The sequence below is a fragment of the Anolis carolinensis genome, chromosome 4 (assembly GCF_035594765.1).
Source record: "Anolis carolinensis isolate JA03-04 chromosome 4, rAnoCar3.1.pri, whole genome shotgun sequence".
Lineage (NCBI taxonomy): Eukaryota > Metazoa > Chordata > Lepidosauria > Squamata > Dactyloidae > Anolis > Anolis carolinensis.
This window is the reverse complement of record NC_085844.1, coordinates 245273242-245300902: the sequence shown is the minus strand read 5'-3', so window position 1 is coordinate 245300902 and position 27661 is coordinate 245273242. Positions and strand designations below refer to the sequence as shown.

Below are 27661 nucleotides of genomic sequence, written 5' to 3'. Positions count from 1 at the left end.
TCTGAGGCTTTCGGGTGTTGTAGTTCTTTCGCCCCTATAAAACATTGACCGGCCTTCTCGGAGAACTTCATTTCCCGTAGTGCAGCGCTCGGCGGAGAACCGAGCCTCGCCCGCGCAATGCTTCCTGGAAAACGCAGTGCAAGCGGGACAGACAGAGACAGCGCCCGAAGCAACCGAGGGGCGAGGCAGGACTACGTTTCCCGCCGTGCCTTGCGCTGACGCATTCCAAGGCTGCGGCACGGCTGGGCTGGGAGGTCCTGGCGAAAGACACACTCGCGGAGGAGGCAGGCGGGCTGGCGGGCGAGCCGAGGCAGCGGCGCCATGGGCGGGGAGCAAGAGATCGTCCGCATCGCCAAGCGCCTTGACAAGATGGTGGCCAAAAAGAGCGCGGTGAGTGAGTAAGCGAGTGAGGCATCCCTTTTCCTCTTTCCATTTTCCAGGCCTCCCTCTTGCCCCTCCTCTTGGTCGCCTTGGCAACCACGCTGAGGGTCTGAGCCCCGCCCACAACGGTTTTTCGCCAACGGCTTTTTTCAAAATATTAACCCCGCCCACCCGCAACGCCCAGAGCGGAGAAGCCCCGCCCACACCCTCATGCATTGCGTTTCCTATCGAAAAGAGGAAGCTCCGCCCACACCTCGTTTCGCGGCTCTCGTTGATTGGCTCCACCCACGTGGCCTAGGTATTTCTAGGCCCCGCCTTGTCTCTTCTATTAACCATGACTCTTTACCTCAGTCTTGAAAATGGCTTGGAGCAGGTATGGGCCAACTTGGGCCCTTCCTCCAGGTGTTTTGGACTACATCTCCCATAGGGTTGCTGTGAGTTTTCCGGGCTGTGTGGCCATGTCCCAGAAGCATTCTCTCCTGACGTTTCGCCCACATCTATGGCAGGCATCCCCAGAGGTTGTGAGGTCTGTTGGAAACTAGGCTAGTGGGGCAGTATATATATCAGGCAGTAAGCAGCCTATATCAGGCAGTAAGCAGCCAGACCTTGAAGGTGAAAAGCTATTAATTGTACATCTCCCATAATTCCTAACAGCCGGTATAGTTTTCCCAGGCCTGATCTACATATAATATAGTATGTGTTATTTATATATTCTGTATGTAATGTAATATTGTAATATAGTATATAATTATATGTAAATATATATTATATATTTATAAACTACATATATAGTATATAATATAATAGTATATAATCTATTTATATATACAGTAGAGTCTCACTTATCCAACATAAATGGGCCTGCAGAACGTTGGATAAGCGAATATGTTGGATAATAAGGAGAGATTAAGGAGAAGCCTATTAAACATCAAATTAGGTTATGATTTTACAAATTAAGCACCAAAACATCATTCTGTCAACAAATTTGACAGAAAAAGTAGTTCAATATGAAGTAATGCTACGTAGTAATTACTGTATTTATGAATTTAGCACCAAAATATCATGATACAGTAGAGTCTCACTTATCCAACACTCACTTATCCAGTGTTCTGGATTATCCAACGCATTTTTGTAGTCAATCTTTTCAAAGCATTGTGATATTTTGGCCTGAATTAAACATTTTTACTTTTTCAAAAAATTCATCCCCTTTGTACAGCTTGCATAAGGCAATTTATGCTTTCTTTCTTTTTGGTTTTCACTTCTGTAGACACTTTACTTCAGAAAGTTATTATCTGTCTCCTCTCAGCATCTGTCACTAGGCAACCTTTCTCAGACAGACTAGAAGTATATTAAATCTTAACATAAATGTGAAGTTGCTCATAGCATTTTTCCACACTGCTTTCCATCAAATCTGATTTTGGCAGCTTACAGTTTTTTAAAAGTATTAATTACAACCAACCAGAATAAGAAAAAAAAATAGATTTCCTTGCAAGATATGTTCTACTTTGAAGGTGCACATGGATGGGCATAGATACTTCGAATGGGCCTGCATCTTCTGTATCCAAGAAATCTTCAACTTTTGGATGGTATTTTGTGTTGGACAATGGAAAACAAAAAAAATGCAAGTGTTTGGATAGCCACCTAGTTACAATTGGCTCAGTCTAACTATACTTAGAATCATGGAATCATAGAGTTGGAAGAGACCAACAAGGGCCATCCAGTCCAATCCCTGCCATGTTCAAAGAGAAGATTAAGGAACTCTTTAGTGAAAATAGAATTTGTTTCACACTGTGTTATGTTTGTGCTGTAGAGACTTTCAAGTTCTGAGTTTCAGAAAGCTGAGAAGGGATTGAACATTGCTATGGAGCAAATCGGGTATTTTGGATACTATTGCAGCATGAGCCTTTCCTTTTCATTCTGATTTTTTTCTCCGTGTCCTGTCTTGTTGCCAGATTGCTCTCATGACTGAATTCATAAAAATGCAATATAGAGGAAGACATAGAAAAATCCAAAGTGTTTGTTCAAGAGATACTGAGAAGAATTGGTTATGTCCTAAAATTAATTATGGTCTTTGTGATGGTCCCATTGGGTGACGTACCATCTTTTCTGACTGTGATCCAGCTTGTGGATTGTATAACAAAACAAACAATAAGTTGCTTTACATTTTAATATAGATGATTTTTAAAGGATATTCAAAAATCCTTTCATATTGTGTTGTCTGATATTCACAATCCAGTGTGTCCCAACGACATGCCTTTTTGTAGGTACAGTACTTCCCACCATTTTTCTGCCTTGGATTGCCTGGGAGAAAGTTGGGATATACATTTTTTGCTTGTAGATATAAGTGTGGACAAAGGTCAGTGGATCTGCCTGGCAGCTGATTACATCCAGACATGTGCACAAACCTTTTGGCGGTAGTATGTCTCTATTACAACTTCCTTTTAAGCCAAAGCCATTTGTGGCTACAGTTTCTCCTGTTAGGTAGTGAAGGTGATGAACTACTTACATGCTTCAATGTGACTAGTCCTCATGGTTCTTTCAAAGTTGTAAGGGCACATATCTGATAAGACTAAACATTAGAGCAGGGGTCCCCAAACTTGTAAAACGGGGCCAGTTCACAATCCTTCAGACCGTTAGAGGGCCGGACTATAGTCGGCCACCAAACAATAAATAATAATAATAATAAGTAATAACAACAACAATAATAATAACAAAGAGGGTTGGAAGAGACCCGTTGGACCATTGAGTCCAATCCCCTTCTGCCTTTGTGCACCGAAAGCACAAGCAAAGCACCTCTGACAGATGGCCACCCAGCCTCAATGTTAATAATAGTTAATAATAATAATAATAATAATAATAATAATAATAATAATAATAATAATGGTTGTAAGAGAAAAAGAGACCCTTTGAGTCATTTAGCCCAACCCACTTCTGCCCTTGTGCCGTGGGGGCCGGATAAATACCTTCGATGGGCCGCATCCGGCCCCCGGGCCTTAGTTTGGGGACCCCTGCATTAGAGTAAATGAGTGACGTGCATTTCTTGTTTGTGGTAAACTCAGTGGCTCATTAGGCCCTTTCCAGCTCTGTGATTTATTAATTCATACATTGATGAATGCCACAAGGTAAATATTGTTTCACAGAATCCATACTGATTTGAGAAATAGTGCAAGAGTTTCCTATACTAGTTTCCTATGGAACAAGAATGGCTGGTTTGAATGGTTATATAGATCGTGCCTGCATGCTGGGTCACTATTCATTTATACTTAAAAAGAGGTTCTTTTTCAAACACCCTGTATTTTTGTACCATAAGCTGTGCTGTTTTGCTTTAAATAGCCTTCTTTGAATTTACTAATTTACTGGACTCATTTTCTGTTGATTTCATAGCACTTTGGACTCAATTTGATTGTATCTGTAACTTGTTTTTTTTTTCCTTCCCAGGAAGGGGCAATGGATTTACTGAAGGAACTAAAAAGTATGCCAATCACTCTGCATTTATTACAGGTAGGTCTTGTTATTAGATATCTCTCATCTTATATTGTACTGCTAACTCCTCAGTTCTCCATCTCAATCTGCCACTCTAGCCGTCCAATATATATTAAATATTACCACTAATAATTAATATGAATATTGTGGTATACTGGTAAGGAAATGCCATGTTTGTACTGTCTTGAGGTCTGGATGCTTACATGTAATAAACACTGATATTGTCAAAATCCAGTTAACAAAATCTCATCCTTTTCAGATTTGTCAAGAAGAGATGCTCTCAGAATCAGAGGCGCTTGAGCCTTTTCACTCAGATAATTTTACAGCAATCAAAATTAAAGAGACCACTGACAAAATTATGTCATTGCTTTGATCAACAGAACGTATATTCACTTTGTTGCTCTTCCCTGGGTTCAATGTTCTAAATCTAATTCCTAATACCAGTTTGAGTAAATCTAGTTGAAAATTGCAAAGGTGTTGCCTTACTGTTTAATAGATTTGCTCTATGTTGAAAGTAACAATTGAAAGTAGACTTAAGTCACTACAGGGGCACAGAGCTTGGACATTTTTTAAAAGGTTCTGTTAGTCATTATTTTCCAAGTTCATTTTTGGGGGGCTGCCTCTGCTATAGGAATGGAAAAAATAGTTGAAAGTATGTGAAATTGGTTAAAAAGATGTTTTTCAAGTTTTGAAAAGGCTTGATGTGAAGAATCCTGGATTCACAAGAATAGTCAGTTATGCATTTATTCTGTGTAAAATGTATATGTGATAGTTTTCCATAGGAAACTGCTCTTTCTGCACAGAAAATATCTCTCTGTCATTTGAGTTTTTCCAAACAAACTCTATACATGGTTGATGTACAGAGAAAACATGATTTCTGATGCAGGCCACTGCTTTTTCTTTCACATAATCACTGGCTAGCTATTTGAAAACTGCTTGATTTTTTAAGACTGTTTTATAGGAGGAAGGAAATTGTTAAAATTACTCATTGCTTGCTTTGCAAAGAAAATGAATAAAGAATTACATCACTGATCTGCTCATGGAGGTCTAATTGTTTCACTTGTGGGAAGAAACCACTGACAGATCTATCTTTTCTGCTATCTCTCTCTCTGTGTGTGTGTGTTGCTATCCTGTGCTGTCATGCTATCCTATATATTTCTTGCCTGCATTATAAATTGAATCAGTTTTTTTGTCTTAATCCCATTGCTAATTTGTTTAATTATATAACTTCTTTTGCTGTGGTGTTTTGGATAGTTGCATAATAGCAACATCCAGTCTCTTGTTCTGAATGTCTTTGTTGTCCTGGAGCAGAAGAAAACAAAGCCGAAGCACTCCAGATTCCATGGGGCATATCTTTCCTGAGTTAAATTAAATGTGTCATGAACATCAGCATTAACATTGATGCTTAGTGGAATAAAATTAGTGTAATTTGCCTCAGTTGTTGGGCACTGCTTCCTTTTTAATGAAACTCTTTATACACCTGCCTATATAATGAATTGGTTACTTCTTTCTTACTGGTTTGCAGTCCACCCGGATCGGGATGTCTGTGAACGCACTTCGGAAACAAAGCACAGATGAAGACGTGATTGCCCTTGCCAAATCTCTTATCAAAGCCTGGAAGAAACTTCTAGGTGAGGAAAGTGCATATGCGGATAGTTTTATGATACTATAGGATTGGCCTTGCTGTCCGTCCTTCTTTTTTCATCTGGATTTTGAGGGGAAACTCACAAGCAGGGCATAAAGACAGCAGCAGTCTCTTCCTTTTTTTAATTACAGCTCCTCACCACTGAACAAAAAAGTCTGTTTATGCATGAATTTTTATTTACCATTTTAAGTAAAAATTTAGTTACTTTTACCCTGATAGTGGAACCTGGCTGGCCTCTAAAATTGTGGTTCTTGAAAATTAAGATTATGACGCTTCTTCAGTAGGAAAATTGAAAATAATTCAAATTCTGAAAATTGTTATATTTTTTTTGTCATGAGGCTGTAAAGGTAATTCCACCAGTCAGTGTTCAGCACCTTCTCCCTTTTGCTGTTTCATTTTTACTACTATCAATGGTTCATTGTTCAAACTTCATTTAATGCTGAATAAATGGATTTTGTGCTTCTCTCTACTCCTGCGTTGTTAGTATGAAGCAAAGGCTAAGGGGCATACCATCATATCATCTCACACACAACTGATGTGATATTGCATGGGAGACCCCCAGGTAATTCCAGAGATCTTCAGGTGGAGTTGAGATAAGGATTTTGCCTGTTAGAGTTGAAAATAGACTAATGATCTGAACTTGGTATAAGGCAGCTTCCAATCTTCCTATGACAGCTGGATGAACAAAAATATATTAGTTAATTGTACACCAATACTAATATACAAGCAGTCACAGAGGTGGTGATGAAGATATTTATTTATATGACAACTTTTTCTAGTTCAGGCCTCATAGTGACTTACAGTTGTAACAAACATAGCCAAAATCCACACCAAACAACTTTGAAGAATCCCCCAATAAAACTATGAAAAAATGTTCTTATTAACCATCTTGGTGTTAGAATGCCATTCTGCCATTCCTCATGGAATCATAAAACTGGAAGAGGCCCTGAGTGCCATCCAGTCCGGCCCCCTTCTGCTGTGCAGGAACACACCCAAAGCACTCTTGACAGATGGCTATCCAGCCTCTTAAAAACTTTAAGAAAATTCCATGTTTACATGGAATTCCTTTTTTAACTTGCAACTGCAGAGTTTAAAGTGGAAGCACAGAGGCAGAGGTGTTCGAAAGCATTGTAATTAGCAGGATGATGGAGACCTTGGGACAGCAGGGTGAGAAAGATCTACTGTATTTTTATCACCATGCTGCCTAGATGTACTACCCTAGCAGTAACTCCTTTAGCATTGGAGCTTTCACAGTTTGGCCACTAGTTGAGCTTGTTTTAAGAATGCACAAATACCCAAACCTATTGGGCATCTGCTAGGTAGATCACAGTTCAAACTCAGGCTAATTTGTTGTTGTTTGTTCTCTTCCCTGCTCCTCATTTCCTACATTCAGATGCCTCAGAAGATAAAGGAAATGAGAAGAAAAGGAATTCTTTGCCAACTTCATCCTCAAGGGAGAGTGGTGACTCAAAAGACCAAAGGTAATGCTTCCCTTTAGCAAGAGATAGTGTCCTTGTACCTGATATTCTCCTCATGTCTTGTCATTATGGTGTACTTCAAAAGCTAGCATGTTTTGTTTCCTTAGCAGCTAGGTGATTTGGGAAATTATACTTTAATATCAGTTCAGGGGGTGGCTGCAAGGAGATGAATCAGGTTGATTCCTTTAAAAATTCTTCAGTTGTAAATGAAAATAAATAAATGTCTACCAAACATGGTGTCCTTTCTGAGTTTATTTTGGTTATCTTTATTTATGATTTGATTCACTTTCATTTCTTCTTCATTCTCTCTCATGCTGGACCTTACTTTATTAATAAAAACATATTTTCTGATTATGTTCATTTATTTTGTGTTTCATTTTTTTCTAATTAACACGTTCTTATTCCTTCCACACATGCTTGTGCATGCACACACTTATATCTTAGGAAGCTTCAAGTTTTGTCCTCCGAGTATAGCTTAAAAGTGTTTTCTTCCAAGATGTTTTGTTCTTCTTGGTCACATGTCTCCAAGGGGAAGCAGTAATACTATTTAGAGGTCCCACAACTTTCCAGCTTGAAACTATCTTGATAACCATCCGTATTCCAAAGTGCAGTGAACTGATACTGTATTTTACACATGCTCTGTGCGTGTTCAAGAAGTCTGTTTTGTATCCATCTTGTACAACTTTTCATTTGACACACCCAGAATTGCCAATTCTAGTACAATATTATTTTTAGTTTGTCCTCTTTGGGTTTGTTGTGTTAAACATGGAAATAATGCTGTTTAAAACCATAGTCTGGGTGGAAATACACATCCACTTAATTAAGAAGTTCCTTAAAAATCTGATCCTGTGGTGACTAAATTCATGGAAATTTAATTGTATGTACCTTGCACACAGACTACTTTTTTGCAGCTGCAGAAATTTGTAAAGGCTGTATCTATTTATTTATTTACTACATTTATATCTCGCTCTTCTCACCCCGGAGGGGACTCGGATCTACCTATATCATTTCATGATCAGAAACTGGAAATGACCACTTCTTCATATGATTAAGTGGACTGTTCCATTATTACATATATACTGTATTACTGTTCCATTTCAGCTTGAGAGAGTTTTTTCTCCTGGAACCTGATATGAAAAGGGCTGGCACTATGTGGGGCTAGTAATACCTGCTGTTTCGATATCAGTGGTTCTCAATCTGTGGGTCCGCAGATGTTTTGGCCTTCAACTCCCAGAAATCTTAAACTGACTGGGATTTCTGGGAGTTGTAGGCCAAAACACCTGAGGATCCAGAGGTTGAGAACCACTGCACTAGGTGCTTACAACCCTGAAGGCATCAGATCCCATGTGACCTTGGAAGCTAAGCATGGTTAGCCCTGGTTAATGCTTGAGACTGCCAACGTATACTAGGTCCTGTGGACTATATTTCAGAGGAAGAACTGGCAAAAGTGCTCCTGACTTCCTTGATTAAGACATTCTTAATTTTCACGGTGTTGCCATAAATCAACAGATGACTGGTACACACACACAAATACACCTCAGATGTATGTGAATTTGGACCGTCCTTTTGCACTGCTTTTGTAGCTTATTTTTTTTGTTAGAGTGATAGTATCATTACTTTGTTTAATCCAAAAGTAAGAAGGAGGGAAAGCAGGAGTTGAAAATTTATTCCTTTGTTTCTATTTCTCATTTTTAATTATTGGGAAATATGAATCAATTTGTTATTTGGTGTTAGTTAAACCACGTTCGTATACTTAAGTAGCATCCCTAGGAAGGATGGCTTAAATATGCCTAATCAATGCAACATATTTTTTTTCTTTTGTATTAGTAAGACTGAAATTGTCAGAGCCACCTAAGGGCAGTTGCTTCACTCAGTTGATATGCTGCAAAAGCTACCTCTTTGTGCTTGGCTACATAGTAACAGCAATATTTTCATATATTGATTATGTCTTAGCTCATTTTACTTGTTTGAATGGTATTACAAGCTATAAGCTTTTAAAGCCAGACTTCAGCCCTGCACTTGAAACATGATTTTTTCTATTCATTTTATTTAAAAAATAAAAACAAGTGAATGCTGAAGCCCAATAGAAAATACTGTACTTGGGGCTATTGTCAAATGCTTGTGTAAAACTAACTCACAAAAAAATCTTCACCTTGTAATGACTAACTGGGTATATGACCGAGAATTCAACCTGCTTTTCAATCATTGATCAAATTCATTCTCTTTCACAAGCGGAGGGAAGTCATATACTGGTGTTACAGAGCTGCTAGTCCTAGATTTAAGATAATGCTCATCCTAGATTTAAGCTAATGAATCTTATTATTGGAAGAGAATACTTTCAATGCATAGAGTTGAACGAGACCACAAGGGCCATCCAGTCCAACCACCTGTAATGAAATAATAGAGTAACAGTTGGAGGAGATCCAAGGGCCATTCAGTCCAACCCTCTTCTGTCATACAGAATGCATGATCAAAACATTCCCAACTGATGGCCATCCAGCCCCTGTTTTAAAACCCCCAGAGAAGGAGACTCCACTTACTTGGCGCTCGTAGACCCTGGCAGAGCTCACAGCTGAGCCCCATGTGCTCGACGCTTGTAGACCCGGCTGGCAGGTCCTGGTTTGCATGGCCTACAACCGAGCGCCAAGCGCTCGACATTTGTAGGCCTGGCTGGCAGGCCAGGGCAGGGCCTACAGTTGAGTGCCGGGTGTGCGGTGCGCTCGGATGTAGGCTCTGGTGCTTTGCCGCCATTGGGCCGAAAATCTTTGTTTTTGGACCTTGGACAGAAAAGCTCATTTGGGTAGGCAACTGTTTCCAAAAGCGATGGACGGAAATGGGGCCATATGAATGGGACAAACGGAAATGGATAGCAATTCTATACAAATGCACAAGACCAACAGTCTACATTTTTATTCTGTTTGCAGTAAGAATTGGGGTGGTTTTTCCATGTTGGATTAGGACACTGGGTGACTAGGGTTTGAACCCCTGCTCAGCCATGGAAAAGTACTGGGTGGTCTTGGACAAGTCACATTTGGGCTCAGAGGAAGCCAAAGGCTACCCTTCCTTTGAACAAGTTGTGCAAGAAAACAACAACCCTGTGATAGGGTTGCCTCAGGGTTACCACAAGTCAGGAACAACTTGAAGGCACACAACAAGAGTAGCCTGTTTATAAACTGATTATTCCATCAAATTAGAATAGCTGTTTAAAGATCAATTAACGTTAAGTATTCAGATGCAGAATTTCATGCTTTGAGATGGAATATCAGTCCTATCCAGATACAGCCATACAGCTTTCTTGAGCACATCATTTTTGTTATCAATTTAGCAGCAGTGTAGATGTGTATATCTGAAGATGGTGCAACATAATTTTAAGCACTTACAAGTCAAAGCCAATGACATTAGAATTTCTCTAGGGTAGGGATGTGAAAATGGCTGCGTGTGTGGCCCTAATCCCTGGGGGAGAAGAGCGGTATATAAAATAAATAAATTATAGTTCCTCTACTAAAGAGACCTTCAGCCTAACATTATTATTTAGATAATTCCCATGAATGGACTTGTTGAGATAGTTATAGCTGTAGAGGTAGTACATAGGACAGTATATTAATTATATATTCTATATTAAATGTAATATTACTAATAATATTACCATAAAATTATATAGTACAATATAGTAATTTAATGCTTATATTGTGCTATACTAATAATATATTGTATGTACATTTGATTTGTAAGCCGCTCTGAGTCCCCTTCGGGGTGAGAAGAGCAGCATATAAATGTAAGTAAATAAATAAATAATAGTGTTTTAGGTTCTAAGTTTCATATTCACACCTATCTAAGGGATCCATTTCACATTATCTGAGGGATCCATTGGTCCATGGATACCAGGACCAATTGTCAGAGAGAGAGAGAGATCTATATCCAATTGCTAGTCAACCATAATTACTGGACCGATTACTCAATGTTAAGTCCACACTCCTATAAATCCCATTGATCCAGTAAAACTAATAAGGACTTGGATTATGGTCAGAATAATGAGCAGGTTGTCTATTCAGGACAGACACATTATACTGTGGCAATGTAAGGTTTTTGAAAGCCTGTATTACAGGACACCATCAACTACTTGTGGCATTGTGCTAGAGATCTCTGCTATACCTGCTTCTTCATGCAGGTAGTTTGTAGATTCTGAAGTCCTCCTCTTTCTTGCCTATGTCATGGGAAACGAGCTGAATATATTATTCCAGAAACTGCTGTTGATCATGTTTAGGACGTAGAACATTTGTATTATACTGTATTTACATAGTGAGAGACAGCATAGTCATTATACATAATTTACTTTGAGGCACACAACAACATTGGAAAATGTTTCATAGTACAATGGGCCCATGGTATTTACTGGAATGTGATCCAAAGACACACAACTTGATTACATAAATCTCCCATCATGCACAATGGTGCAGTAAATGATGTCTATTATATAAAAAGGCAAAATCAAGTTTTGCTTTTTGGTTTGGGGGGACGGGTATATTTTTTAAACAATATATATGTGTTTATTTTGTTATAAAATATTTAACAATACAATAGCATTATTACACTGACTATTCCCAATGTCATTTGGGATATTTTTTAAGCCATGCATGGTTGAATCTGTGGATATAAAATTTATGGATATGCCATGGCCGGCTGTTATGGGCTTATACAAGATCTCCTTCTCTTCTACCCTTAGGAAGTAAATGCTAAATATTCTTTTTGATTCTGTCCAGTATTTATATATTCTTTACCACCTGTTTATACTGTTTCTCCGAGTGGTCACCTGTGAAATTCGCACATCCCCGCCCATTCTCCCCGCTTTTGTCATGCCTCGGTTCTTAAAGCTGCTACTCGCGGCAGAGGAACTGAGGCAGTAGCCCCTCTCAATGGCTATATATACTCTATGGGGAAAGTGGGCGGGGCTACCACCATTTTGTACTAAAAGAGCTTTCTAGAAGATTCCGAAGCTGTCTGCGTAGGTGCAGGAAATACCATATGTGCGAATTTCACAGGTGACCACTTGGAGAAACACGGTTACAGGTAAACAACCTTTACTTCATTACCACCTAAATGTTTATACTGGTTTACAAAATTAAATTAGTATTGTATGTAAGTAAAATAAATTATTTTAAAACAAACAAAATGTTTGACCTTTTTGGTTGGAAGTTTAGGACCAAAGAAAGGAAATAATTCTTCACAGAGAGCATCATTTGTGTATGGAATTTGCTGGCCCCAATATGGCCACTTTAAGTCACTTTAAAAGTCAGTTCTGTAAATACATAACAAAGGAGAAATTTAACAGGTTGTACTGTAGTAGTAGGTTGTAGTCCAGTTGGACTGAGAACGCATCAGTGCCACTGGATGGTCACTAACTATCTGTGTTGGCTTTGGTGCTCCCGGCTGTCTGCAGAGCTCTGTGTGACTTGGCCATCATGGACATCCTATGGTGTCATCAGCAGAGAGACCCATACAGCCAGAAGCAGGAAGCCAATGAGCTCAGGAAAAAGGGTGTGACAGTGGTTGCCCCATGTGGGCAGTAGACTAATCTAAACTAGACAGTTCTCCCATTTCTATTAGATTTTTGTGACTTGACTTCCATGGTGTGAGTGGAGAAATTCTGATCAACTAATTTTCTCTTTTAGCTCCATTAAAAGGCAGGACCTGCCGAAGACTCCCACCACTCCCAAAATCACCACCTTTCCACCAGTGCCTATCACATGTGACACTGTACGTAGCAAATGTAGAGAAATGTTGACTTCTGCCCTACAAACAGACAGTAAGTAATAGGAGAGTAGGTGTGTAGCATTTCCACTCTTTATATCCTTGAGTCTTGGCATTATGAAATACCGTGCATTTGACAGTGTTGATAGTGACCACAGCAGTACTTTATGGTTCTTTTGACCAATAACTCCCACACCATATTCAGATTCTTGAACTGTTTAAAGAAAAGTAGCCATGAGATGGGCTAGTTAGATAAGAGTATGAAGATGAATCATACTTCAGTAATAAAAATGTAAAGGTAAAGGTTTCTCCTTGACATTAAGTCTAGTCGTTTCCGACTCTGAGGTGTGGTTCTCATCTTTATTTCTAAGCGAAAGAGCTGGCGTTGTTTGTAGACACCTCCAAGGTTTTGTGGCTGGCATGACTGCATGGAATGCTCTTACCTTCCTGCCAAAGCAATACCTATTGATATACTCACATTTGCATGTTTTCCTACTGCCAGCTTGACAGTAGCTAGGGCTAACAGTGGGAGCTCACCCTGCTCCCCGAATTCGAACCGCTGACTTTCAGTCAGCAAGTTCAGCAGCTCAGTGTGTAATCCGCTGCGCCACTGGTGGCTTCTAGTTCAGTAATACAGCACACATAATCCAGAAGTTTTGATTAAAAGCCATGGTGTAACTTGATGGAAGAATAGCACCAGTATTGATGCCAATCAGGTCTCCAATAAGGATATTCCCCATTTAGAGGGGCACAGAAGAGCAGGGAGTCGCCCACATTTTCATGGTATTGCTCCCAGTGGTGGGACAAAGGAGGCCACTCCAGTTTATATTAATCTTTGGGCATATGTATGAAGCACTCCTTCTCATACCAAGGTCCCGGGCCATTTAGGGTTGTGAATATCATCTCCAACATCTAGAATTCAAACTGAGTCTCTTTGGGGGGACAAAGTGGCCTACAAATAAAGTTTTATTATTATATTATTATAACTAGCTGTGCCCGGCCACGCATTGCTGTGGCGTCTGGTGGTGTTGGTGAGAAATTGTTGAGGTAGTGGTGGTATTGAATGTCTGTTGTATGGTTGTCTTTATGTTTAGTATGCACACTGAGGTGGATTATATGGCAGTGTGGAGTCAAGATAATCCAGTTCAAAGCAGATAATATAAGATTCTAAATGGGTTATATAGCCGTGTGGAAGGGCCTTGAGTCTACACTGCCATATAATTCAGTTAAAATCTGATAATCTGTGGAAGAGGCCTAAGTGAGGCTTAACTGTGCCTGTCCCCTGGGCTGAGGAGGTTGCTAGGAGACCAAGTGGGCGGAGCTTAGCCTTCAAACTGGCAGCAATTGGATAAAAACTATTATTCCTCTCCCTGTAATTAGGACTTTATTTTACTTTTCTTTTTGTTGTATCAACCTAGAGCCGTAAATGATGGGTTGTGTTGTCAAATTTCGAGGTTGGGGGGCCTGTAGTTTTGTTGTTTTGTCCGCTGCCCTGATGCCATCACTCTTTTATATATATAGATATATTATTATTATTTATTGGCAATCAGTGGAACCCTTTCAAAATGGGTTTTATGATTTCTGTAGTATGTCCTTGTCAGTAAGATGGCTGTTGTTTTTTGCACTAGTTGCAGCCCCAAAGTAATCTTCAAGGGCAGTCCCATGTAAAATATAGTTCAATAGTCTAATTGGGAAGTTAACATAAATACCTGATGCCTTAATATTGTGCTCCATCAGTTCGTCTGAGGAAGAAGATCGTAATAAATGAAAGCTCATGTCAAGGTACAGGTATTAGTCTTAAAGTTGCCTCACAACTTCTGTTCTGTCTATTTTTAAACAAAGCATTAATAAGCTAAGTGTCTGCCTTTGTAGCAGGTGCAAGTGATCATTTTCTCCAGTTCACCTCAAGTTCACTTTGAATATGGCAAGAGACAGATAGTTCTCTTGAGAGCACAGACAATGTATTAATGTACCTGATTGCTGGCTGGTTACTTTCTGGGCACAATTCAAAGTTTTGTTTGTAGTTTATAAAGCTGTGTATAACTTGGGATTGCTGTTCGAAAGAACATGTTCTGTAGAAGCCTGTCTGGGTCGGGGGAGACCATCCTTTTTGTTCCTCTTGTGCTCAAAGACAGTATGGTCCGAATGTGAGAGAGGACTACTAGAGTTGGATTGGGCTGTTGTAGCTTTAAGCCTTAAAAGATTTTGAAACAGATCTCTGTCAAACGGGTCAAAAATATTTGTCCTCCCTCCCATTGCATTCCCCAGCCTCCAGCTGCAACCTCTCCTCCCAACACAGCTACTTCCTTGAGCTGGCTGCTCCTCCAAGGCCTCCCTCCACTCTCTGCCAGTTAGGCAATAGCTATGTTTGGAGAATACAGCCGCAACTGAAAGTTGTGGCTTGGAAGGTTAGAGAGGAGAGATCCCTATGTTCCACTTGACAGAGTTTTATGGTACTTTGTTCTCCTCCAAGATCTATTCAGGATTAAAGTGTTTTCTTATGTTTGAATTCTGTTTGTTTTTATGTGATCCAACTGCATTGTGTGCTTCAAATGCCTTTTTTTTTTTTTGCAAACAGGAGTGTACACTATTGCAAGGAATTTTCCCCCAACAAGTCTGAAATGTGTGCTCTGTATTACTCTATTTAGCTAAATTTAGTCATCTTTGGTGAAATGCAGTGAGACCTAAAGCTGCTTGCTTTGGAATTCTTCCTACCTGCTGGGGCCATTTGCTTAATTTTTTTCTTATTTCTTTATAGATGACTATGTTGCCATCGGTGTTGACTGTGAAGAGATGGCAGCTCAAATTGAAGAATATATCCTTTAATGCTAGTGAAAAGAAACACATATATTTGCCCTGGGGGGGAGGGGTACTGTTATCCAAATGCAAGCTTCCCATTCTTGTGTATAAGGCTTCCTCTCTACTATGGTATTTAGAGAATCCTGGGAAATGTAAGTTTTTGTGGGCAGCAACAATATTTCTGCAAAAAAAGGATCTTTGAATGTTGAAGAACATTTGCTAGAGCAGAGAAGAACTTTCATGAGAATCAGGGGAGACAATAACACATCCTTGGTTACTCATTGTTACTCAGGTCTCGTCTGGAGCTTTCTGGAGGCAATAGTTCTGCCAGAGGGCAGCATTTTAGACTTTACCTCTATTAAAAAGCACCATTCCTAATTAAAGAAGGCATGCTGTGCTCCTAAGGTGTGTTCCAGCAGAGCAGTAATATGTCTCTGCTCGTGATATAAGCATTGCAATGAAAGGGAGATTTCCAAAGTTGAGGAACATTCCAGGACCGAGTACAAGTGTAAGGACTAAAGTATTTACGATAAAGTATTCATCTTCCTCCTTCAGTTGTGGTGGTATCTATTGGAATCACTTCCTAGATGGCTACTTCCCACGATAGTCTCTCTCATTGCCACAGTTCCAAGACTTCTTTGCTAATATAGTCTCGGCACTGGGCACTCAAGGCCTTTGGGTATGGAGCTCAAACAAGCCAAAAATCTTTTAGGACACTCCTTAATGGCTTTTGAACTTATATACCAAGATGTCAAGAACACAGACTTGAAATACAAAAACCGTGTTAGGAGTCGCATTTCCAATCTGAAAGATTCTAAGAATCCTGACCTCCGAAAGAATGTCTTATGCGGGGTGATCACTCCAGAACAAATTGCAGTGATGACTTCGGAGGTGAGATGAAGAGCTGAGAAGTACAGGGTGACCAGTTCCAGCTCTGTATGAAAGCAGAACTTCCAAAATTGTCAGTGGCTACTGTTGATAGGGAAGTAAACTCAGTGCAGCAGCACAAAGAGCCAAGAAAGGTATCCATCGGCTGCATATGAACCTCGGAGTCAGCTCGGAGCCTGCATTTGTCTCTGTCTTTGTTCTGTGTTAAGGCATTGAATGTTTGCCTTATATGTGTAATGTGATCCGTCCTGATTCCCCTTCGGGGTGAGAAAGGCGGAATATAAATACTGTAAATAAATAAATAAATAAAACCTCTTACAGAAACCCTGTCGGCCGTTGTAGGAGATAGGATGCTGGACTAAATCGGTGGTTCTTGCCCTTTGGTTTGCTAGATGTTTGGGACTCCAATCAGCACAGACAAAGATCTAATTGGAGTTGGCATGTAAAACATCTGGAGATCTTAAAGTTGAGAACCACTGGACTAGATGTTGTGATCCAGAAGTGCTGTTTACATTAGATTAGGATAGCTATCTGAAACGACTTGCAGCATCAACACTAGCTAGTCATTTGGCGGGTGGCAGTTTCTGATGCTTTGGGACAGGTGCAACTAGCTTTGAATACTTTTAATTGGAATGCACTGAAAGTGTTGGTACATCAATGAAGCAGAGTGAAATGATGTTCTTGTACTCTTTCTCTGAAAGGAAATGGCCAGCAATGAGCTGAAGGAGATCCGGAAAGCCATGACCAAGGAGGCTATTAGGGAACATCAAATGGCTAAAACGGGAGGAACCCAGACTGACCTCTTCACCTGCGGAAAGTGTAGGAAGAAGAACTGTACCTACACCCAAGTGAGAATTCTAATTTTTACAGTGAAATTTAAAAGACCAACTGATTGCCTCATTAGGGCCCACAGTGTTTTTTCCTTCTAAGGCAGTGGTTCTCAACCTATGGGTCCTCAGATGTTTTGGCCTTCAACTCCCAAAAATCCTAATAGCTGGTAAACTGGCTGGGATTTCTGAGAGTTATAAGCCAAAACACCCTGTGACCCACAAGTTGAGAACCACTTTTCTAAGGAATCTGCCCAAAGCCGAAGGTGTTTTACTTCCCCATAGGGATGTTGACATTAACTGGAGAATCAAGGCTATATCCCTCTATCTGGAAAATAAGATCAGGTAATTGTCAGATCTGTTGAGACATATAGAGTGACCAAACTCATTCACATATTCTTGCTGTGAATTCTTGAGCAAAATCCTGCCAAGTAAACTTGTTTCAGAGAGGTAACAAGGCTCACAGAGGCGAGTTGTCTTAATTGCTTACAGTTTTACAAGTCTCTGACTCTCTTTAAACTCTTGGTCTCACTAAGGGTCACTTTGGAACATATCTTTGGGGTGGAGAACTTGCTTGAAGGTGTCATTCACTATGATTAACTTTCTGTAGAAATGGACTAATGAATATATCACCCCATCCTAAATAATAATTCCCACGATTTCTATGAGTGGAGTCAAATATTCCACATGGCATATTTGTTAGAGATCTTGGCCTCATCCACACTGCTGAATTATAGCAGTTTGACAAATCTTTCACTTCCATGACTCCATCATATGAGATGCTGGGATTTGTAGTTGGTTTTGGCACCAGAGATCTCTGACAAAGAAGGGTAAATCGCTCCCAAAACTACAAATTCAAATTTCATTGCCTTGAACCCTGGCAATTAATGTGGTTCTAGCCCTTCACTATGGATCATGGGGAAATGCCAGTGTGTTTTGTTTTTCAATTGATCTACTCCTGTACACTGAGCTCAGTTTTAAATGTCATTGATGCATCTAGGTGTGGCTGTACTCAAAATCATCCACAGACTGATGTGTTTTTCCTCCAGTTTGGGGAGAGGAGTATAAATAGAGGGCTATAACATTATGAAATAATGTCTTGTTTTTTGGTTCTCGCATTCTAGAACATGGCGTAACCATGGAAACTGGTTTGTAGTAGGTAAACACCCCTCCTCCCCTCCCCCTAAACACACTGGTACATAAAATTCATTGCCACCACAGGCCACAAGCAATTGCTGATTGTTCTGTGTGGCTTTGAAAAAGGTTAGTTGGTTTCAAGAAGGTATAGGCTTTGAGGCTTGAAAACTAAAAAGTTCTTCATAAGAGGCAGCCCCCCCCTCACCCTTAGGATCTTATTCTGGGTTTCATTGACTGTCAATGGTTACAAAACGAAGGCTGGTTTGGATTGACTTTTGGCTTGATCTGGCAGGGTGCTTTTCTTCTTTACTGAAAGAGTGCTTTGTGATACATCACATTTGTGATACATCAGGGTTGTAATAGAACAGTAGCTTGATTTGAGTCAGTGTGCTGGTTTGCATTTGGTCAGACTCAGACTTACAAACTTTGACAGGTTATGGTATGCAAGGTGGAAGGTGATGGGGAAAATTGCTTCTCTGCAACCTTGATAATTCATATGCTTTCATCTTCGAACCTTTTTTTTTTTGGTCTCGATTCACACAGGTACAAACCCGCAGTTCAGACGAGCCAATGACCACTTTTGTTGTGTGTAATGAATGTGGGAACCGCTGGAAGGTAAGCATTATTGACTCATGTGTTTTAATTCTAAGTGCCAATGTGTATGTAGCACAGAGTTCTGGCGTCAAGTGTAGCTCTGAGGTTGACTCGAAGACTGGGTGGGCGGGTGGCACTTAATTTTTCTCCTGCTAGGCACGTTGTTCATTCCTTTTCCTTCCCTGTGGGTTCCCACCCACAAGGGACAAAGCAGATTGTAGAGAGAGGGTGTTGGCAGACAAAACAACATAAAGTGAAAGGTCTGGGCACTACCATCATATCTCCAGTTTTGGACTAGCCATAATGTCACTCTCTTTAACAATTTGCTGAGATTTTGATGAAAAATCATAGGAGTTCCTCTAAAGTAGGTGTGGGGGATTGACAAGGGTTTGAGGGAGGCACATCGACTACTTGCAGGGCAGGAACTAAGGAGTATTTTTAATACACTTTTCATTATGTTTCCCATTTGGGGATCTCAAAGATATCATTGGGGTCTGCAGAATCCACACTCTTTTGCTGTAAAAGGTAGTTTAGTCTTGAAGCAGGTAATCTGATCAGATTTACAGAGAATGTTGTTTTTGATAAGAAGAAAGGTTAAGATCCAAATAACATCTGAATAGGTAGCTAAAGTTTGTACCTACTTTTGGATATGTTTCATGCTTTTCCCCAGTTTTTCAACTATTGTACATAAAAGCCGTATATCAAATTGATTTTTTGATCCCTCCTTTCCACCCCTACCCCCAGTTCAAGAATAAGAGGCCTAAATGCTGCTTTGACTCACTGAACTAAATGGATGGTTATTTTCATTATGGTGGTGGCCTCCAGCTGGTACATAGTGAGAATTCCAATTTATATACTACACTGTGTTGTCGAAGGCTTTCATGGCCAGGATCACAGGGTTGTTGTGTGTCTTTCGGGCTGTGTGGCCATGTTCCAGAAGCATTCTCTCCTGACGTTTCGCCCACATCTATGGCAGGCATCCTCAGAGGTTGTGAGGTATGGAGAAAACTAAGCAAAGAGGTAAATATATATCTGTGGAAAGTCTAGGGTGAGAGAGGTCAGTGTGAATGTGTGTAGTTAATCACTTTAATTAGCATTGAAAAGCTTATCTGCTGTCTTCTTCCTGCCTCTGGGGCATCCTTTGTTTAGAGTCGTTAACTGCCCTAGGTTGATTCATGTCTGGAAATCCTCTGTTTTTAGAGTATTGCTTTTTATTTACTGTTCTGATTCTTGAGTTTTTTAATACTGGTAGCCAGATTTTGTTCATTTTCATGGTTTCTTCCTTTCTGTTGAAGTTGTCCACATGCTTGTGGATTTCAATGGCTTCTCTGTGTAGTCTGACATGATAGTTGTTAGAATGGTCCAGCATTTTTGTGTTCTCAAATAGTATTCTGTGACCAGGCTGGTTCATCAAATGCTCTGCTATGGCTGATTTCTCTGGTTGAATTAGTCTGCAGTGCCTTTCATGTTCTTTGACTCACACCTACAAACTATCTACAGACCCACGAAGAAAATCCAACAAATGCTACGGTCAGCGAAGGACAAGAGGGATCCTCTCTCTTCTGCAGGAGTCTACCGGATACCATGCAGCTGTGGACAAGTCTACATAGGGACCACCAAACGCAGCGCCCAAACAAGAGTCAAAGAACATGAAAGGCACTGCAGACTAATTCAACCAGAGAAATCAGCCATAGCAGAGCATTTGATGAACCAGCCTGGTCACAGAATACTATTTGAGAACACAAAAATGCTGGACCATTCTAACAACTATCATGTCAGACTACACAGAGAAGCCATTGAAATCCACAAGCATGTGGACAACTTCAACAGAAAGGAAGAAACCATGAAAATGAACAAAATCTGGCTACCAGTATTAAAAAACTCAAGAATCAGAACAGTAAATAAAAAGCAATACTCTAAAAACAGAGGATTTCCAGACATGAATCAACCTAGGGCAGTTAACGACTCTAAACAAAGGATGCCCCAGAGGCAGGAAGAAGACAGCAGATAAGCTTTTCAATGCTAATTAAAGTGATTAACTACACACATTCACACTGACCTCTCTCACCCTAGACTTTCCACAGATATATATTTACCTCTTTGCTTAGTTTTCTCCATACCTCACAACCTCTGAGGATGCCTGCCATAGATGTGGGCGAAACGTCAGGAGAGAATGCTTCTGGAACATGGCCACACAGCCCGAAAGACACACAACAACCCTATATACTACACTGTTATGATACTTCTTAAAAGAATCTTAAGATTTATAAGTCCTGGGTGGGTGGGTGGGGAATGAAAATTATAGATTTTTCTCCATATCCATAAGGCTATAACACATTCTTTGAGGGGAGGGATAATTGTTGAGTCAATTTAAGACTGTAATGTGGATATGATTATTGAATTCCATACAATGTCAATGCAGAATTTCTGTATCCATGGGTAATGCTAGTTGGACCTGAATACCTGTAATGGATGAGCTCAGTCTCACACTTAGTCCTCTTCTCCTTCCTAAGTTCCACCCTTCCTTTGCCATTGTTTCACTACTATATGAAACCTCAATCCCCAGCCTGTCATTCTACAAAATACCCAACCTTCAGTTGCTTCTGTAAATTCTTTTCTCTTGCCCACCAGAACAGAAAAGGTTATGGCGAAAATATTTTGCGCTCTAAATTCTCTTCCTTTGCTCTCTAAATCCTACCGACCTCTTGCAGTTCTGCTGAGACGACTGTGACAAGAGCAGCAACAGTCAAATCTGGGTCAGATGTCCGCCATACATTCCCACTAACACCGCCAGCAAATTTTATACTATTTTTTTTTGTCACTGATGTTACTTTGTGCCCTGTACATCGTCCAGGTGCGGAGGGCCCAGCTGTGTTTCATGCCTAGGAATGGAATGGCAGCAGCTGGGAATAGAAGCTGGGAGGGTGCCAAGTGGAGAATTTATGTGGACTGACCACCTTTGGAGTTTCTCATCTTAATCAGTATTGTGAGGACATGGAAAAGTATTAAATATTTTTGGTCTTTTTTTTTTCAACTATTGGCCAGGCATCTAGTCTTGGATCTTGGAATGTGCAATGGCTTCTTGTGACTTTCCTTGTTTCCAGTTGCCTCTTTCAGAAGCTCTGATGAACATGTGTCTCACTCTCAGATCCATAGGATGTCATTTTAACTGCCACTGCAAGTGACGCCTACCAGTTTAAACTCATTTCACCTTTGCCTGGAGATCAGGCTGTTCTCAAAGTACAACTTGTAGGGGAGTTTTTTGTGAAGGAGGGGTGAGTGTAAACCAACTTCAAAGCAGTTTGAATATGTTGTATACCATAGATGTTTCTATGAGAATGGTTCACCTTTGTTTCTATGAGATGTTTCACTTTTGCAAGTTGCTTCAAAAGAAAGGTCTTTTGTTGAGGGATACATAGCAACAAATGACACTGAAGAGGAACTTCACGAGGATTTTCTCCATTAGTAGGTTCACCATACCCAGCACTTGATGGTGGGTCACAGAAAGAGGCCTTGTTCTCTTGCTCCCTATTCCAGCTTTGTGATTGTAAGATTGAAGGAAGCCACGCATCAAACCTGTCAAATTTGTTCTGTGTTCACCAGTTTTCTGCCTTTCAAGTAATTCTGTAAACTGTAGTTTGTTGAGAATTCTGTTTGAGATTTCTGGCCTTCTCAAGAGGATGGGGCAGCATTCCTAGTTTGTATGTTCTAGAAACACTACTGCCTTTGTATTCAACATCAAACTTTTGAGAAAGGGCTATGTTCCATCATTTACTTGGTTTGAATGTGTGGAGAAAAGAAGGACAAGCCAGTCATAGAACAAGGAAAATGACTTGCCCAGTGAACAGACATGCAACTTCTGGGATATCATCAATACAGAAATACTGGAGGCTGGTAAAAGGTCTCCTGTAATGTTAAGAGAAGGACCAAAAGGGACCCAACAGAGGAAAGTAGAGCAAGGCTGCTGTGGGTGGAAGGAAAGATGTGGTATTTTAAACCAGAAAAGTTGACTATTAAGATGTACCGCCATCACTCACTTAGCTAAAGCAGGCAAGGGGCAAGGAAAACAGTATGAGCAACGAATTTAGCTTTGTGACTGGATAGTATCTTTGCAAAGATATAGAACTATCTCAAGAGTGGTTTGGATTGCATCTCCCTCTTTGCTGCTTCTAACATTATGTGCTTGGGGTTTTTTTTTTTGGTTTTGTTACATGTACAGTTGCAGATGGACAGATTAATAAAATTTGTAAATGAAGAACAAGCTGTTCCTGTGAATAAAGGAGCACATGGTTTTGAAAAAGCAAGTCTATAGGCAGTCATGTTTGCAGTCTGCATAATTACATTTCACATTGCTTTTGTCTGAAGTTCAGGTTTGGTGGAGATAGTATCCTTTTAATGATGGTTATTGTAGGGGTAAGACATTTGCTTTTTTTATAATAAAGTCCTTGACTGGCCTTAAAGTCAAAAGGGAAAGCCACAGTATTAATTCTGTCAGTCCTTTGAACTCTGAAAACTCAGATTTGTGTGTGTGTCTGTATATGGAGGGAAATTTCCTGGCTGCTTAAAAAAAATTGTGTTTGGCCCTTTAGCATTGTTTTACCTTGAACCAGAAGCTCTGCAACAAAATTGGGCATACATACGATTTGTGTTCTTTGCCAACCAGGTGTATTTCTTAAATGCACAAGTTGCAGGTTTGGTTTTAAAGCCTTTTCAACTCTGATGGCACAGTTGGGAAATTCTAGACCAAAGATTTGTCATATTGGATTTGTAAGTTCACTGAAACATCCTGTAGCTGATCTTCTAATATGAAACTGTTGTTGTCATTTGTCTTCAAGTTGACTTTGACTTATAGCAACCCAATGAATGAGAGACCTTTAAGATCCCTGGTCATCGACCACCTTGCTCAGGTTTTGCAAAATCAGGGCAGTGGCTTGATTGAATCAATCCACGTGTATTTTGGCCTTCCACTTTTTTATTGCCTTCCGCTTTATGCAGCACCGTAATCTTTTCTAATAAGTTATGAAATGTCCAAAGTACAACAGCATCAATTTTGTTGTCTTAGTGTGTCATGACAGATCAAGTTTGATTAGGCCCATTTATTTCTGGTTTTAGCTTTCTTCTTCATGGTCTCTGTGGCTTACACAAATGGGTTTTCTTCTGCCAGCACAGGGCATCATTTAATGCATTGGCAGTAATCCCATCCCACTCACCATGTGCCATACTTGAATGCTTCCCAATAAAACCCTCAGATCCTTTTTATCAACTGTAACGCGGTCATCGGAACTTCCTGAGTGATAGTTCATTTAAATGGTAATTTCTTGGCCTTTGATCTTACACTGACAAAGATTTCTCATAGTGTTTCAATTTTGTGTTTCTGTCAGATATTTTTTATTCTGACTTTCTGATTATGGTTTTGCTTCACTTTTGGGTTTGGTGTTTCCTATTCTGCTGTTCTGGCTTCTGTGAGTACTTTCAAAAGTGTGTTGGGTGTGCTGGAAAAATTCCTGAGAAAGATAGTTACTTTAATTGCCTCTTGTGGCTTGGCAAAAAGGATGATTGCTTGTGTTGCAGCATCCATGGAACTGAGGGCTTAGGCTGGAAGCATGCTCGTCTGGCAGTCGGGGAGTGGGCAATGTTACCCTTCAAACAAGTTTCCAAATGATTCAGGGGCAGGTAAACCCATTTGTCTGAGTTCACAGATTACCATTTTAACAACTAGTTACAAGTAAGTAAGCTGTCTATCTCCAGTACTGTATTTCCAACAAGTTGATTTGAAACTATGAGCACTTTCCTTAAAACAAATCCAATTGCTTTTCTTTTCTAAAGAAAAAAAATTATTAGAAGTAACAAAGAAATGCTTGCATTTCTTTCCTGGGAAAAGAAAACTTGCAAAAAATTTGGCATCTTGGCTGAACGGTTGGCAGGTCATATATATGCAGATAAAGGTTTGACTTTATAATCTGAAAATGCAACACACTGCTTTTGGCCTTCGCTTTATATTTGTGACTGGATTCCACAGGCACTTTGCACCTGTGCCAATTGGAGAACATACTAAATATGGCAAGTATAGCAAGCAAGTCTTGCCACCCACTCCCGAACTTGCATATTTTATGTTTTACAAAAAATAAATATCGCCTCCACATTCTCGAGCATTTCCATTCTTGCTGGAGTTCCTCAATATCAGGAAATAACTTTGATGCATTGAGCAAATTACTTCTTCATTTTAACATGGAATTCCGTCATCCAAAGACATCGGTTGGTAGGAACTATTAGGCAAGAGTGGACCTTGTGTCATCCAAGATCACAGCACAAAGTCTGTGGTAAAACAATAAGCAATCCTTATTTTTAAAACTGAAGGATTGGTGAGATTTTTCAAATAATTTCATTGTAAACACAATTTAAGAAAATTGCCATGGAAGGCAATGGTTCTCATAAAAATCTTGAGTATGAAGGAATTGTTTTTAGTCAGAAGCATCTCTCTTGGAACTAGAGCATGTACAGTACTTCCATTCTCCACTTGAAACAGGATTCTTCATGTATTTTATTATTACTAATGTATATACCTGGCGTTGCCCATGTCTACATTTTCATGGTGGCTCTTTCTTTCCTTCCTTGGCTTCCCTTCTCACTCTTTTCTTATTCTTCCTTTGTTTTCCGTCATATTCCTTCCCTTTTCTTTTGCTTCCTTTCCTTTTTTTTCTTGCCTCCCTCCCTCCCTCCCTTTCTTTCGTTCGTTCGTTCCTTCCTTCCCTCCTGCCCTCTCTTCCCCTCATACACATCACCTCACAGCAGGCGATTCACTTCACTCCCTTTTCTTTCCCAGTCATATAACAGAGGGCCACTTCACCCAGCAACAGCCCATCCTCTTTATTCCTTTTCTTTCTCTCAGCTCTGGACCTGGAAAGGTGAGTTTTTTTTCAGTTCAACTCAATTATTTTAAGTTGTATAATGAAAGCTATGAGCACTAAATTTGGTCCAGATCTATCAAGCCATGTAATAATAATAATAATAATAATAATAATAATAATAATAATAATTTATTTCTAACCTGCCCTCTCTCCCAGAAGGGACTTAGGGCGGCTTCCAGAGAAAAAGGCAAACATTCATTGCCACATACTTAATAATAATAATAATAATAATAATAATAATAATAATAATAATACCACTTTATTTATAACCCGCCCTCTCTCCCCAAAGGGACTAAAAAACACTACATGTAGGAGAATTTGTAGTACTGACAAACATATATACTTGACATGGCCATTTCCAATGGGAGATAACAGGGATGTGTCCAGCCATTTACAAAAGCATCATCTGCAGAGCATGGAAGAACACCCAGAATCCTCTGCAAATGCATCACAGAAAAATCAGCTGCAAGAAAATAGCTGGCAGTATCCCTGTGCCTCCCCCTGCTCTCTGACAACTTGGACATGGCCATATTGGTGAAGGGGCAGGAGTGCCTATAGGGAGAATTTTGTGGGGCTGGCATAGGGAGACATATCTGCAGAGCATAGTTTTATGATTCATGTACATCTCCCAATGCAGGATTTCGGCTGATGTTTCTAATGCACGCTTTGTGGATGGTTATACTACAAGTTATTTATTGTGCGGAAAGCAGGAAAGAGAAGCTAAACTCCGCATGCGTATGGGATGCCATCGTCAGCCTTCTCAGCTGTGCATTTTACTAGTCAGAAATGAGGGAACTGCAACTAGAAGAGGAGCCTGTCTTTTACGGACCACAAAACTAGTTTTCCGTGCAGAGAGAAAGAGAGAGAGAGAAAGAATGAGGAAGAAATAGAGAAACACACAACAGTTTGAGGTACTTCCTTCTGTTATAAACAAGAAACATAATTCTGAAACTTCCCTCCACTTAAATTTCAGCTCCTGAAATAAAACAACGGTGTTTAAAATTATTAGGGGAGAAGGAGAAGAAAAAAAGATGCCACATTTCACATGGGGGAATGACTTATTGGGAATAAGGGAGAATCCATGTAGTGATAAGACGCAATTTGGGTGGCTGATGGGAATTAAACTGGTTGAGGACAAGACTTCAGCTGTAAGCAACTGTATAGTTGTCACATTCCATCCAGAGTAAGACTTTCTCTGAGAGGATGTTCTTTTCTTTTACAATATCAATGCAATGGAGAAAAAAAACTGCATTGGTTGGGACCCCTGGCTTTCTCCAGGCCATTTTAAGAACTTCAAAGCCAAATCTAAAGAGTCTGGGAGCCCAAACTGCATACTAAGCAATTTCAGACAGGCATTCCCACTCTAAATCTCTCTAAGTCTTCACAGCTTGATTTTCTGCTAGTAGAAAAGGTGGAGCTCTGTATTCTTCTAACAGGTACAGTTATGTATTCCACTGTAGCAGGTAATCAGCAATTTTCTTTCTGCTGAGAGAAAAATCTTGAAACACATGTTTTTCAAACCTATTTTGAATTTTCTGTGCAAAATTCATACGTGATTCAGTTTTTTCCATGTAAAATATTTCTGCCTAAAAACTTGTTTTCTGTGTAGAGAAAGTTACATTCAGTGAATAGCAACCCTGCAAATTTCACATGGAATGCCCCAATTGCAACATTTTCTGCATAAGAAACATGTTTCTGGACAGAAAACAGTACTGTACAGAAATATTTTTCTGTTTCCTGAAGAGAAAACAGTATTTTTTGTGCCAACCATCA

General features: G+C 39.9%; 1 protein-coding gene and 1 long non-coding RNA gene across 7 annotated transcripts in view; one reads left to right on the top strand and one right to left on the bottom strand.

Moving 5' to 3' along the window:
• LOC134298543 (uncharacterized) overlaps window positions 1-27661 on the bottom strand; it is a 243715-nt gene that overhangs the window by 76441 nt on the left and 139613 nt on the right. The gene's annotated exons all lie outside the window — the stretch shown is intronic.
• Window positions 134-26893, top strand: tcea2 (transcription elongation factor A2). 6 transcript variants are annotated; one of them, XM_008110214.3, is made up of 11 exons: window positions 134-390; window positions 3820-3882; window positions 5390-5495; window positions 6903-6990; window positions 12657-12790; window positions 15494-15550; window positions 16271-16425; window positions 17124-17270; window positions 18930-19001; window positions 25804-25885; window positions 26526-26893. In XM_008110214.3, exons 1-11 carry the CDS (start codon window positions 322-324, stop codon window positions 26666-26668), a joined length of 1116 nt encoding a protein of 371 aa, XP_008108421.2. In that variant the 5' UTR covers window positions 134-321; the 3' UTR covers window positions 26669-26893. The 6 variants fall into 6 exon arrangements, with proteins under 6 accessions (XP_008108421.2, XP_008108422.1, XP_062835138.1 ...); XM_008110215.3 differs by lacking the exons at window positions 25804-25885; window positions 26526-26893 and adding an exon at window positions 21835-25132 and having other exon boundaries at window positions 136-390; XM_062979068.1 differs by lacking the exon at window positions 25804-25885 and having other exon boundaries at window positions 137-390; window positions 26526-26672.

Excerpts from the sequence above, each read along its gene's own strand:
- tcea2 (XM_008110214.3), top strand. The coding sequence starts at position 322 with ATGGGCGGGGAGCAAGAGATCGTCCGCATCGCCAAGCGCCTTGACAAG. Across the intron at positions 3,883-5,389 it reads TCACTCTGCATTTATTACAG|TCCACCCGGATCGGGATGTC; the intron begins GTAGGTCTTGTT and ends ACTGGTTTGCAG. Across the intron at positions 19,002-25,803 it reads AATGTGGGAACCGCTGGAAG|TCATATAACAGAGGGCCACT; the intron begins GTAAGCATTATT and ends TTTCTTTCCCAG.